This window comes from Glycine soja, chromosome 16 (genome assembly GCF_004193775.1).
Source record: "Glycine soja cultivar W05 chromosome 16, ASM419377v2, whole genome shotgun sequence".
Taxonomy (NCBI): domain Eukaryota; kingdom Viridiplantae; phylum Streptophyta; class Magnoliopsida; order Fabales; family Fabaceae; genus Glycine; species Glycine soja.
This window is the reverse complement of record NC_041017.1, coordinates 29,549,869-29,562,032: the sequence shown is the minus strand read 5'-3', so window position 1 is coordinate 29,562,032 and position 12,164 is coordinate 29,549,869. Positions and strand designations below refer to the sequence as shown.

The window sequence follows — 12,164 nt, the reverse complement described above, 5'->3', positions numbered from 1 at the left end:
CAATCCTAGATAAAATTATCAATATTTTGTATTTATAAATTATTAAAAATTAAATATATTTTTATTAATATTTAAAAATTAGATTGTGTTTATTTTGCTATGAAGTTTAATATTAAAATTTCATCTATTTAAAATATAAAATTGAAATTTTGTATATGGAGAAAATTGAATTGCCCTATCCAAACAAATAACTCAAAATGGAAGAAATTTGAATTGATTTATTCAAACAAAATATTTTAAAAATGAAGAAAATTAAAATCAAAACAATTTAAATTCTAAGTATTTTAAATTTATTGAAATTTTGAAATTTCTAATCCAAATACAATGTTAGTGTATTGGAATGGTGGAGATGTCCTTTGCAGCATTGGCCACATAATTTTAACCCAAAGCAAGTTACCCGATAGTAGCTTTACATCACTAGGGTTGGCCCCATCATTTGAAAAGATAAGTGTATTGAGTTCATTTCATTGATATGGTATTGTAATAAGTTCACTTTATGGTTATTCATGTCTTTTTTTTTAACGTTTTATAGTAACTAGTTATTGATACGCACGGCTCTTTTCCAAAGCCTTTTGCATGTATATTTATTTGTTTTGTAAAGTGGATGTAAATAAAAATCAATGTGCAAATAATAATATATTTAATATGGATAATATATTTAGTGTTCAAAGTCAAATATCCAAATTGTTCAGAAAAGTAAAAAAGATACATAAGAAAATTCTTGTCGGCCGGATGTCTACATAATCAAAAAGAGGCTTAAGGTAAAGCCTACATGATAATAATAATAATAATAATAATAATAATAATAACACAAATTAAAAGAAAGTGTAAAGAAGACTTGTGTTAAAGCAAAAGAAAAACCTTGGTTGCTGCATGCTTCCTGGATGACCTTGCAAATGAAAACGATTAATATCGAAATAAACATGGATAACAGCAAAAAGGGCCTTAAGTTACCGCCCACATAATAATAATAATAATAATAATAATAATAATAATAATAATTAAACGAAATCCAAAAATAACACAAATTAATTCTCTTATATTACAACACATTTTGTTTCTTTTAATACTAAATTTCTAAAAAATGAAATTTTTGTGAGAAGATATATAAGATAAGTTTCGAAAATGGATTTGTAGTAAGGGTCGAGACTTTTATTACAAATGATCAATAATTACTTTTACCAAAAATATTCTTTCATATCTATAATCTAGGTATTCTATTGGTGATGGGTTCAAATCAAATAATAGGATTAGGATTTCTCAATATACAAAGCGTAGATGATGAGATGGTTTGTATTTTTTCGTATATATCCAAAAATTTCAATATTGGAATCGATAATTCACACTGTAAGACTTATTTGATCTTTTAAATTGTTAAAATGTTCGAATTTTAGTTTTCTGATAAATTCTTAATTTTTTTTAAGACATTACTCAAATTACAGATCTCATTTGAAAACTTACATGAGCTTGCCAAACAAAAGCTAAAAGAAAAAAGAGTAAGGATATTATTGGCATAATATCCACATTTTTTTCTTTAAGAAAATATATATTTTTTAATTAGAATTTTCATTTTTATTATATATATATATATATATATAATACAATAAAAATGAAAAGAAATTAATATTAATTTATGAATAAAACTAAAAAAATGAATAAAATAAGATAAAACCCTCCAAAATCCTTCTTTGATTTGAACTTATCTAGTTCAAAATATTTTTTTTATTCTGGAAAAAAATCGAATAAATCACACTTCTATATAATATCTTAATAGAATTGTACCTAATGATCAATAAATTTTAATTTTTTAAAAGGAAGCAAACATGCATGACTACATCAGCATAATAATAATAATAATAATAATAATAATAATAATAATAATAATAATAATAATAATAATAATAATAATAATAACCATATATAATTTATCTATGAAGGGAGAAATGATGCACATATATAATTAAATTTAGATTTTGCATCCACGTCTAGTCCAACAATTAGTAGTAAGGCTTACATTTTGCAAGGTAATTTACATAAGAGATAATAAACCTTTTCTTATGTTTTTATTCATGTAAATTTTAAAATTGTTCCCTTGCTGGTTGTCATTGTAAATCCTGGATGAAACATTAAACTCCTCTTGTCAATAGTCAGTACGAATTTAACAAATCCATCATAATCCTTTTGTGGACTGTCTACTTCTTTATCTATGAAGGGAAAATAATGCACATATATAATTAAATTCAAATTTTGCATCCACATAAGATGTTACATTAAATAAAAGCTAAACAACACTCATGTTATATGTAAATCCTTCTGCTTTCACACAAACCTAAAGAGTAGCTCTCTTCTGCCAATATCTCTATCAAGTGTTCAGTAAAAGCACGAATGTGAGCATGCTCACCTATTCCAAAAATCTTTAAAATTACAACTTTTTATGTTACCAATATATTCCAGAAAACCATCAATTTACATAGTCTTACCATATAAATCAAAGGGAAATCCAAAAATCAAAGACGATAAAAATTACACTTAGAGCAATTTCTTTTAAAGTGGCCACACGTATAAAGGAAAAACAAAAAAATCATATCAAAACTGGAATGCACTGATATTGATAACTATTGATTTCCATGAAATTGATTTTTATCATTTGATTTAAAATGCAAATCCATCAATAATTGTTGAAACAAATACACAAAATGAATATAAATTAAAATATGGTCTTTCAAAATCCAGAAATTGTTATAAATTAAAATAGAAAAAGAAAAAATGTGATAAACAAAATACTCTTCACTATATGTGCCTTACATTCGTAAATCGGATTGAGAAACCCAGCTATACAACACATAAATAAAAATATTCAGTTGTGCGTAGCGTATTGCATTATCATAAATGGTGTAGCAAGTAAACACATAAAATGAGCTCCATGTAAGCATGTTTTCCATTAGTCATCCCCTGCTTTCTGAACCATAAGCTCCCATTGAAAATACAGAGGTTGTGCGTTTTACATCAAATAACAATTGATTCAATCAAAATAATATATTTGTCTTGTAAAATGGAAGTAGTGTTACATAATAAAAATAACAAAATACGTTTTGGTGCCATAATAGGAGTGTAAAATTGCGCCTAACTCATCATATTTCGGATGAAACTTTTCCCCATTACAAAGTCTAGGATCTCAGCCAAGATACCCTACACATAAAGAAGTACTTAGAATAACATGCAACTAGAATGTATGAAATTAGGGCAAGAACAGAAAGCAATGGATGATACTTAGTGGAGGCTTGAATTGTTTTTCAAAATGTGTTTTAAAGAAAAACATTTTCCTTTAACAAAAATAATTTAAGAATTATACAATTGTAGGTTTCCTCGTAAAATTAATGAATCAATGAAAGCCTTATTTCTTCAAAAAAAAATTACAAAGCAAAACCAATGAAAGAGAAAGGTAAAGATAACACTAAATTTAAGAAAATACTAAATTGCTTATTTTCTATTTTTTTATCCCACCTGTATGAAATCTTTTTGGAAGATACATTGTAAAATTAATTTAAGAAACTATTTTAAGAGATTGCAATTATACAATTAAAATGCGAGTAAATAATTCATACGGTATGAATTAAAGAACAATACTAAAAGCAATTGCCGAGCATGAATTGAAGAACAATACTAAAAACATATGCGAAACAACACCAATGCATGTTTGGCGTGTGATATTCAAGATAATAATGTGTATTAAATTTGTTTGGGTTCGTAATATATAAAAAATGGTTTGGGTAGAATTATTTAAAAAATAAACGTGATCAAGCATATAAAAAAAAGACTTCGTTCGTCACTTTTAACATTTTGATGAGATATAAAAAATTCAACATCATCATCATGTATGATGATGCCTTTGGAGTGCATTAATCTCCAGAATAAATGTACTTATTTACAGGCTTAGAGTTCCACCAAAAAAATTTACAGGCTTAAAGGGGAAAAAAAACTTTTGACATAATATTAATAAAGAAGATTTAATAACCAAAAACTAATACGTTTAATTCCACAAAAATTGTTTATTTTTTTTTGTTTTTTTTCTTACACAATCAAAGCAACTCCTTGTACCACTAATATTTTATTTTATATTATAAACTTCTCGTGTTCGTTTACATTAATCGTTTTTTTTTATTTCCAATAAATGGATTGTTGCAGCTAATATGAAGATTTATTTTCTTTATGAGATGATATAATGATTTCTAGAGAACACATTCATGTCAAGTCACACACAATAGAAGCTCATCAGAATTTCTTGAATTCATATCAAGCTCTAGGACTCTCCCACGAGTGCAAAAACATAAGAGAAATTTATTTAAGTTGAGTGTACATTGTTATTTTGAGAACAAAGCTTCTTATTCTACACTTTAGTACAAAAGTTCAAAATTTGATTTTTTGAACCCTGAAATTGAAATCACTTTGATTTCAGAGTGGGAAAAGAAAAAGTCTCATAATAGCTCTGGTTATTTATTTAGCGAGCATCATATTATTTTTTTCAAACCCTCCTTTTGTCAATACTCAGTCCGAATTTGAGCAAGGTAATAATACCATATGAAAATTTATGAAAAACAGCGTTTTACATCGGTGGAAATGGGCTTTCAAAAACGGTGGACACGCGTCTTTAAAACGAATGTCGTTGTAAAGGATGAGTTTCTACATCGGTCGTACAATGACCGTCTTAGAAACACGTTATAAACAACATCTGTCGAAGGACGATGTTGTTTATGACGTGTTCTACGACGGTTATTTTACAACCGATGTAGAAAGATTTTTCGACGTTGCTGGCACAAACACGATGTCGTTTATCACGTGTTCTACGACGGCGGTTGTGATACGACCGATGTAGAAAGCGTTAAACACTTTTAAAGAAACATGCAGGCATGCAGCTGAGATAGAGACTAAAACTCTTTTAAAGAAAGGAACATGTTGAGAAAAGCAATAAATTAAGTTAAATTAGCATGCCTACCAAACAATAACATAAACTAAACGAAAGAAACTTTGAGATTTTTCATGTAAATATCTTTATAACTTAAAAAGTGAGAAAAGAGTGGCAAGCCAGTGAATACCGAGGATAGATTTAACTCAATTGAATGTTAGGAGCAAGTGTCAAGTGAAGTGATGATGATCTTAGGAAATTAAAAAGGGCTTTTTTGGAGATAGATTACAATAAAAAGGAAATAATTAAGCAGAGACAACTAAGGGCTTTTTATTAAATATAATATATTTATTTAATTAAAAAAGGTCATGTTGATATATATATGCCAGATTCTGACAAGCTTATTGCTAAATGCTAATCAATCAGCAATTCTCACAGAAATCATCTGTTCCTGACAATGTTAGAAACCATCAAACCATGGCCATATATAACTGTGCAAGCATGATAGAAAACAAATTATAAAACTATTAGAAATGAATGAGGAAGTTTGACAAAATAATAAGACAAATACCTTTTCATTGTATATACGAAGCCTTTCTTTGACTACTGCTTTAGTATCATCTGACCGAGTAATGAGCTTTGACATACAGTGTGCAGGAGGTAGAAGTGGAGCCATGACCATTCCAGGACGCCCATTCTCACCCTTGATGCTAATGGAGGCAATATTAAAATTTCCTCCACATTGATTACAAATTCTTCTACCAAGGCATTTTGCAAGCAGTGCTTCTTCTTGGAGCTTCAGATTGACCACCAAGTCAATGTCAGTTACCCCTTCCAATATTTTCTGAGCACACAGATTTCAAGCACATTTTAAGTAGATCGCAGTTATGAAAAGTGAATGTCAGGAAATTGTCGAGGACAGAAAATATAGCCACTTGTGTGGTTAGTTAGTCCCAAGAAAAATCACAGCCAACTACAAGCACATATACTAATTAATATAAGGGCATTAGGTGGGTATCAATACTCACTGCTTGATTTATTGTTCGAGGAAAACCATCAAGAATAATTAAGCCATATCACAGGGCAAGGAAAATATATATATCACCACCTTTGCTATTCCATATATATATATATATATCACCATTCGGCCAAATCACAGGACAAGGAAAATAATTAAGCCAAAGGTAGGTAGTTATAAAGAAAAATTTAGCATCAATTTTTTTATTTAAAAAAAGCAAGAAAAAAAAAGAAAAATGTTCCATAAGGTCAAACTTTGAAGCCCCTTGGATTCCAAAGTATTTGAAAGTAATAATAGAAAGCAAGATAGAAAAATCGAGGAAGAATTAAGTACCAAAATGTGAAAAAATAATAGCTCAGATATACTTTTAGCAGGGAATGTGATGTGAAGTAGCTAGACTAGAAGAGTTACTTTAATCCTAAACCTATGGATTTATTAAAATTTAAAAATATTAATATTAATACATCACCAAGTTACCTACCTCTGTAGAATCACAAATGTAATAATTATTAATTAATTAATTTACCAGTCCAGAAAAATAAAAAGTCTTGTGGTGTTTTAAGAAGCTAAAAGTGGATTACCTTATTATGAAGCTCATTGTTGATGTTGGTAGTGATACCAGATTATCCTATTCTTACCAGATTAGCTTCACACACCATGCAGTACCCCACATTATATGACCTCAGAGGTATACTATATATTAATAGTGTTTGTGATGTTAAACCCATAATCTGGTAAGAATAGGATAACTGTTAATAGTGTTTGTGATGTTAAACCCATAATTATCCAAAATTAAACTCAGTACACAGGATGGAATTCTACCTTAGTTTCCGAATTAGAGTTTCAAGGCTCAGTAAACTGTGATTTATGTGGCTACCTTCTCTCAATCTTATGCCTGCTGTCATTGCTTGAGAAGCACACTCACTTCCTACTAGATCAACAAAATTCTGTACAAAGAAACCAACTCAATTACTTAGAAATAAAAAATGAGAAGAATTATCTCAATTACTTAGTAATTTAATGATAAAATAAATACCAACTCAATTACTTACAACAAATTCTATGTCTTTATGCTGAAAGCAACAACAAAATGTCAAAATTTCAGCCACAATGAAAGAACATCATCCATTTCACTGTAAGGTGAAACCAGGATTTGAATGGTTTTATACCTTCTCAATGTATTCATATATGTCCCTTTCAACATATTCAGTAATGCCAGACATGGTGTGTGTCTTTCCACTGCTTGTTTGCCTGTATGCAAAAATGCTAGCTGAGATTATGTTTCAGTTTCACCAATGAGAAAGAGAAATCCCTCAAAGCCAACACAACAATATACATATTAACACAATCAGGAATTATAGAAAAAAGATTACTCACAGGAATTGTGATATAAATAAATAAAAAAATCCATAAAAATACGTTAAAGAGAAAATCCATAACATAGTACATTTATCAGTTACAGCATATTCAGTTAAATAAAAAATCCATAAAAAATCCCTAACGACTTCAAGAGCAACTTCCTTAATCCCTTGTTCATAAACCTGCTTTGTATTCCACTTCTTCCCAAATACCCTATATGTTTCCAATAAAACAAGAATTGTGATATAAATAAATAAAAAATCCATAAAAATACGTTAAAGAGAAAACAAATAACCTAGCATTTTGATATTTGTTACGCACCAAAGGCATAGGTATCCATTGAGAGTGGTCGTGGTTCCACATGGCCGTTGTTCTTGTATCATGCCTAGCCTTTTCTCTCTTGTTCAAAGGCCTTATTCTTATGGAAACCAAGATTCTCTCTTCCTGGGCATTTGACAGAGCCATGTTTCCCTGCTCCTCTATGACGTTCGTCATTGACGCTGCTGTATCTCTCGTCTTCACCATCACTTAATTCATTAATCGCCTTACAAGCATGATTGCGATTGTCGCGACAACATAATATGTTATTATTCACGTAACACGCTAAACGCAGGGCAGCTTCTCAACCCCTACGGAAAAATGAATCAGGACAATCAAATGAATGTGTTTAATTAATGCGATGAAGGAATGAATAGAAAAAAATGGCATACGGTTCTGTGTGCCTCTGTCGCCGACGGGTGACAGGGGAAAGAGAGAACGGAGAGGAGAATAAGGAAAGGTTAGGTTATGCAGTATGAGGCAAAACTGTTGGTCTTCTGGTGCGACCTGAGCTACAGCCACTACAATGCGACCTAGGGTGAGGGCACAATGCGATGTACATTGATGGCACGGCAGGAGCTTGGGTCAAGACACGATGAGAGGTACAGTGATGCCACGGCGGGAGCTTGGGTCAACAGAGGGCGCGAGGTTCAATCAGGGTTATGAGCTCGAGAGGTCCAAAGGCCCTATTTTAATTATTAAACCTAAAAATTAAAGATGGTCTCTATAGTATGACCGTCCATGTATCCCACGCTTCAAAGACGGTGTATATCCTCACCGTCTTAAATATTTTTAATTTAATTTAAAAAATGTTATTAAATTTATCATGTAAGGGATTTTAAGACGGTGTTGTAATACCTGTTCTTGAAGCACTCATTTCAAAACGGGTTTGGATAGCACCGTAATTGTATAGCGGGTGAAATTTACAAAAATGCCACCACTTAAATTTTTAAGACAGTGTCGTAATGACCGTTGTAAAAATTGTGTCGTAAAATCCATTTTTTCTAGCAGTGACATATCTGTGAGCAGAGTTTAGAGTAAAAGAAGGGAATAATAATCAAGGGGGGGGGTCAAAGCTTCAGTAAGAGGTCTGAAACATCAATAGAATTCTCTATAATGTCAATGTAGGATCCTACGGATTTTCCCGTTGATAAGGCCTCAACAACCTTCCCTCGTGCTGCTTGATGCCTCCGCAAGACCGTGTTTAGCAAAGACCATCTAACCTGAGAATCTGCCTTCTTCTGTGCGAAGCCTAGGTCCTTGAGCAATAAACCCAAGTGTTTACAATTAAGAAAATTACAATTAGTAATGGCAATGCCATGTGAGCTTTCCAAATGTTGCCAATAAGAAAGTAAGTAAAAAGTTGCATAAACCTTTCTTATATCATCTAGACCTCCTTCAGAAAATCCATATATAAGATACTCAGTATACACCCCAGCCAATGCTATGCATGAAAATTTGTTCAACGTCTAATAACAAAACAAAAAAGGTTGGCACATAACTAAAATTTCATGTGTAGAACGTTGATTAAAGCAAACTTATAAGTAGTGTAAATTAAATGTCAGTAAGATAACAACATACTGTAGCTGATACTTTTCTAGAATTAACCTGCACGAAGTGAAAAAGTGTTAACAATCAACAGATATAGTTGTAAACAATCTGCGGTTCACATGAAACTCAAGATAATCAAGCAATTTAATGAGCTAAAAACATGTATTCAATCAATTAGGTTATTGATAATGGAGTCACTCAACCTAAACTGCTACACAAAAACTTTGGTATGCAGGTAAATTGTGACAAAGGTCAAAGCCAGATTGCTAGGACAAACAAAGCTTCTAATAGATATAAGATAAAATTAATACAATAAACATGTACATATATAGCAGGGTGAAAAATGCTGCCGACTTCTTTCTAAGCCAAATGGTTATTTGAACAATGTCCTTACTCAGGGACATGAACATTTGCTCCTTCCTCCCTTTTTTCTTCAGAGACAGTCTTAGCAATCGTAAAGTTGGGCTGATTTGTTGAGGACAGAAGCCTAGCCCACATTCTATTAGCAATTACCACTTTGTTCTGTCCATTAGTGATTCTTTGCATAACAAAGCAACCGATATAATGCTTCTAAATTCTATAGTTTCCTACTCAAAATTACAACTTCATTCACCCAATCATAAGCTTGAAAACTAACTTTGAATTGAAAAGTTTAAATCCACTACATTCTTAACAAATGAATCATATCTATGCTGTAGAATGTTTCTACAAAAGGATTCAATGTGTATGTTAGTATAATTTTTTTACACTATTAACTGAAAAACCATCTTAAAAATAATATTAAAATAATTATTATACAAATCAATAAATTTTATTTAAAATTTGCGATACCAATATAAAAAATTTATTACATTGTATATCATTTTTTCTTTATTAAATGGTCAGATATTTATGGTATAAAGGGTGATAATTAGTTTTGTTTATACTTCTTTAACTCCATTTCTTTTTTTTTATTTAAAAAATTTGTTCTCTTTTTTAATGAGATGACTATTTATTTGGTGAAAATTGTTTATTTAATAAATAATAATAATAATAATAATAATAATAATAATAATAGCATGAAATAATTAGTATATCACAGAATCCAACAAAACTAAACATTGTTAAATTTATTTTTGTAATTAATTATCAAAATATGTTACAAAAATGTTTAAAAACACAAGTTTTCATAAGAATTTCCAATTTATTTGATAGTAAAGTGTCTTGATTTGAGTTTTTTATGTTTAATCCTGAGGTCAAATGAACAGAATTTCTTTCACAGTACAATAAGATGTAGACTAGGAAGATAATATAAAGCGGGTTAGATTGTTGAAAGAGAGAAATAATTAAAGAGATAAGATATAATATTAGGAATGTAATATTAGGGATTTATGGCAAAAAATGAAAAACATTTACATCTGTCAAGAAACACAAGATTGAGTATGAATAACTGTGAAGAAGGAATCAACTTCTGTTTTGTTATGCTTTTGAAACACAAAGCAATCTTTTTCAAAGAGTAGGTATGCACCTATTGCCTTTAATACCATATAAGGTCTCATCAAAATTAAGTAATCCAAATATTTATAAATAAATATAACCTAGAAGGCTAGAACAGGATAAAAAGAAGGAGAAATGAAGGAGCAGCATTCTAAGAAAAAAGATGCAAGAGTTAACTCTAATATTGTGTTGTGGTCTCATATTCTAAGAGTCTAGGAATGCTTAATTTTTGTATGCCCATTTTACTTTTCCTGGATTCAATATCATCTTTAGACAGTCTTATTCTTCTAGAGGAACATGCAACAACAGCACTAAACACGAGGCATTTGTTTGCAACATGCATCATATCCTTTACATTAGGTCAGAGATTCAATTACAATTTAACACTTCTCAATTCCTAGCAGTCTGAGTCTGCAGTATCCTCCTTTGCGGTGGCTGATCAGACCCCCTTCGATAAGACATCTTGATACCTCAATTTATCAATCTGTCTCACTTTTAGCTGTTATCACTCCTCTAAGAAACAAAAAGGTGAAACATTAAATTAAATAGCAAATACCTTGAGGGGAAAAAAATAGATGATAATTATAGGAAATGATGGCAAATCAGAAAACCGACCCTTCACAATTCTGTTGTAATAATCACTTTTCAATTGGAAAGGAAAACACATATTAAGCTTGGTTATTTGGCACAGTCAGAGATAAAAAAAAAATTCTTTTGTCTTTACCCCTTGTCTCTCACTATCCCTTTGTGTGTGAGATATTAAGATCGAAGGGACCATAAGATGCAAGGTTGAATGTGATTATACTATTCTTATGATCCATCATAAAGAGAAAATTTTATTCCATATGCAGTGAAAAGTTAAATATCCATGAAACCCCATATAAACTGCATCCAAATGAATTGCAGAAACAAAATCAGTATGCAAACAAAATTCCCCAAAAGCACTGGTTCTATGATCAGTAATAAACACAAGTAAAACCAACTTTCCAAAATCAAAACTTGAAAGAAAAACCAACTAAAATGAGATGCTCCCTATCAAACTTGGTAGAGAAGAATACTTATTCAATATAATAATCCCCCTTATCATTTCATTCACCCAGTATGCGTTCTGCCCAAATTCAATTCTTTTGTTTTCCACATTTAACATGGGGCTCATTCTGTAATAATCTATTTTAGTTTGATTTAGTCATTTATATTGAAAACAAACCCGAACAACATATATACTGATGGCCCCATCCATAACTCCAGGATGAATTCCTAGACCCTGAAACCAAATGACAATACAGATTCACATATGTAACTTGCAAGTGATGTTCCACACAAAGATTAAAATTTCCCAGATGATAAAAGTACTAAATACCAGATCCAATATGAAATTTGACAAATATGATTATGAAACTATATCTTCAAATTCACAAAACAAACCGATCTTAGTACTCCACCCTGTCCTAGAGAAGAACAAAATAATCAACACACCTCTGAATTAAACAATAGTTTTAAGGCCAGACCAAAGCAGCTAAGCCATCTGGCCATGCAATT

General features: G+C 30.6%; 2 protein-coding genes across 2 annotated transcripts; both read right to left on the bottom strand.

The window, feature by feature from the left end:
• Positions 1–6,675: 6,675 nt before the first annotated feature.
• Positions 6,676–8,275, bottom strand: LOC114389610 (kinesin-like protein KIN-7J). Its single transcript, XM_028350312.1, has 4 exons — positions 7,991–8,275; positions 7,576–7,909; positions 7,091–7,172; positions 6,676–6,868 (listed from the first exon to the last, which is right to left on the bottom strand). Exons 2-4 carry the CDS (start codon positions 7,803–7,805, stop codon positions 6,740–6,742), a joined length of 441 nt encoding a protein of 146 aa, XP_028206113.1. The 5' UTR covers positions 7,806–7,909; positions 7,991–8,275; the 3' UTR covers positions 6,676–6,739.
• A 393-nt stretch (positions 8,276–8,668) lies between these two features.
• On the bottom strand, positions 8,669–12,158 carry LOC114389943. The gene is made up of 5 exons (XM_028350643.1): positions 12,102–12,158; positions 11,833–11,889; positions 9,180–9,206; positions 8,972–9,067; positions 8,669–8,857 (listed from the first exon to the last, which is right to left on the bottom strand). The coding sequence occupies exons 1-5, from the start codon at positions 12,156–12,158 to the stop codon at positions 8,669–8,671; spliced, it is 426 nt and encodes a 141-aa protein (XP_028206444.1).
• Between the last annotated feature and the right edge of the window lie 6 nt (positions 12,159–12,164).

What these genes read in the sequence shown, in the direction of transcription:
- LOC114389610 (XM_028350312.1), bottom strand. Translation starts at nt 7,805, where the DNA reads ATGGTGAAGACGAGAGATACAGCAGCGTCAATGACGAACGTCATAGAG. An exon ending in AACAAATATCAAAATGCTAG is followed by an intron (nt 7,173 to 7,575) that starts GTTATTTGTTTT and finishes TTTTGCATACAG; the next exon opens with GCAAACAAGCAGTGGAAAGA. An exon ending in TATATGAATACATTGAGAAG is followed by an intron (nt 6,869 to 7,090) that starts GTATAAAACCAT and finishes TTCTTTGTACAG; the next exon opens with AATTTTGTTGATCTAGTAGG.
- LOC114389943 (XM_028350643.1), bottom strand. Translation starts at nt 12,158, where the DNA reads ATGGCCAGATGGCTTAGCTGCTTTGGTCTGGCCTTAAAACTATTGTTT. An exon ending in AACTATTGTTTAATTCAGAG is followed by an intron (nt 11,890 to 12,101) that starts GTGTGTTGATTA and finishes ATTTGGTTTCAG; the next exon opens with GGTCTAGGAATTCATCCTGG. An exon ending in CTAGAAAAGTATCAGCTACA is followed by an intron (nt 9,068 to 9,179) that starts GTATGTTGTTAT and finishes TTTTGTTATTAG; the next exon opens with ACGTTGAACAAATTTTCATG.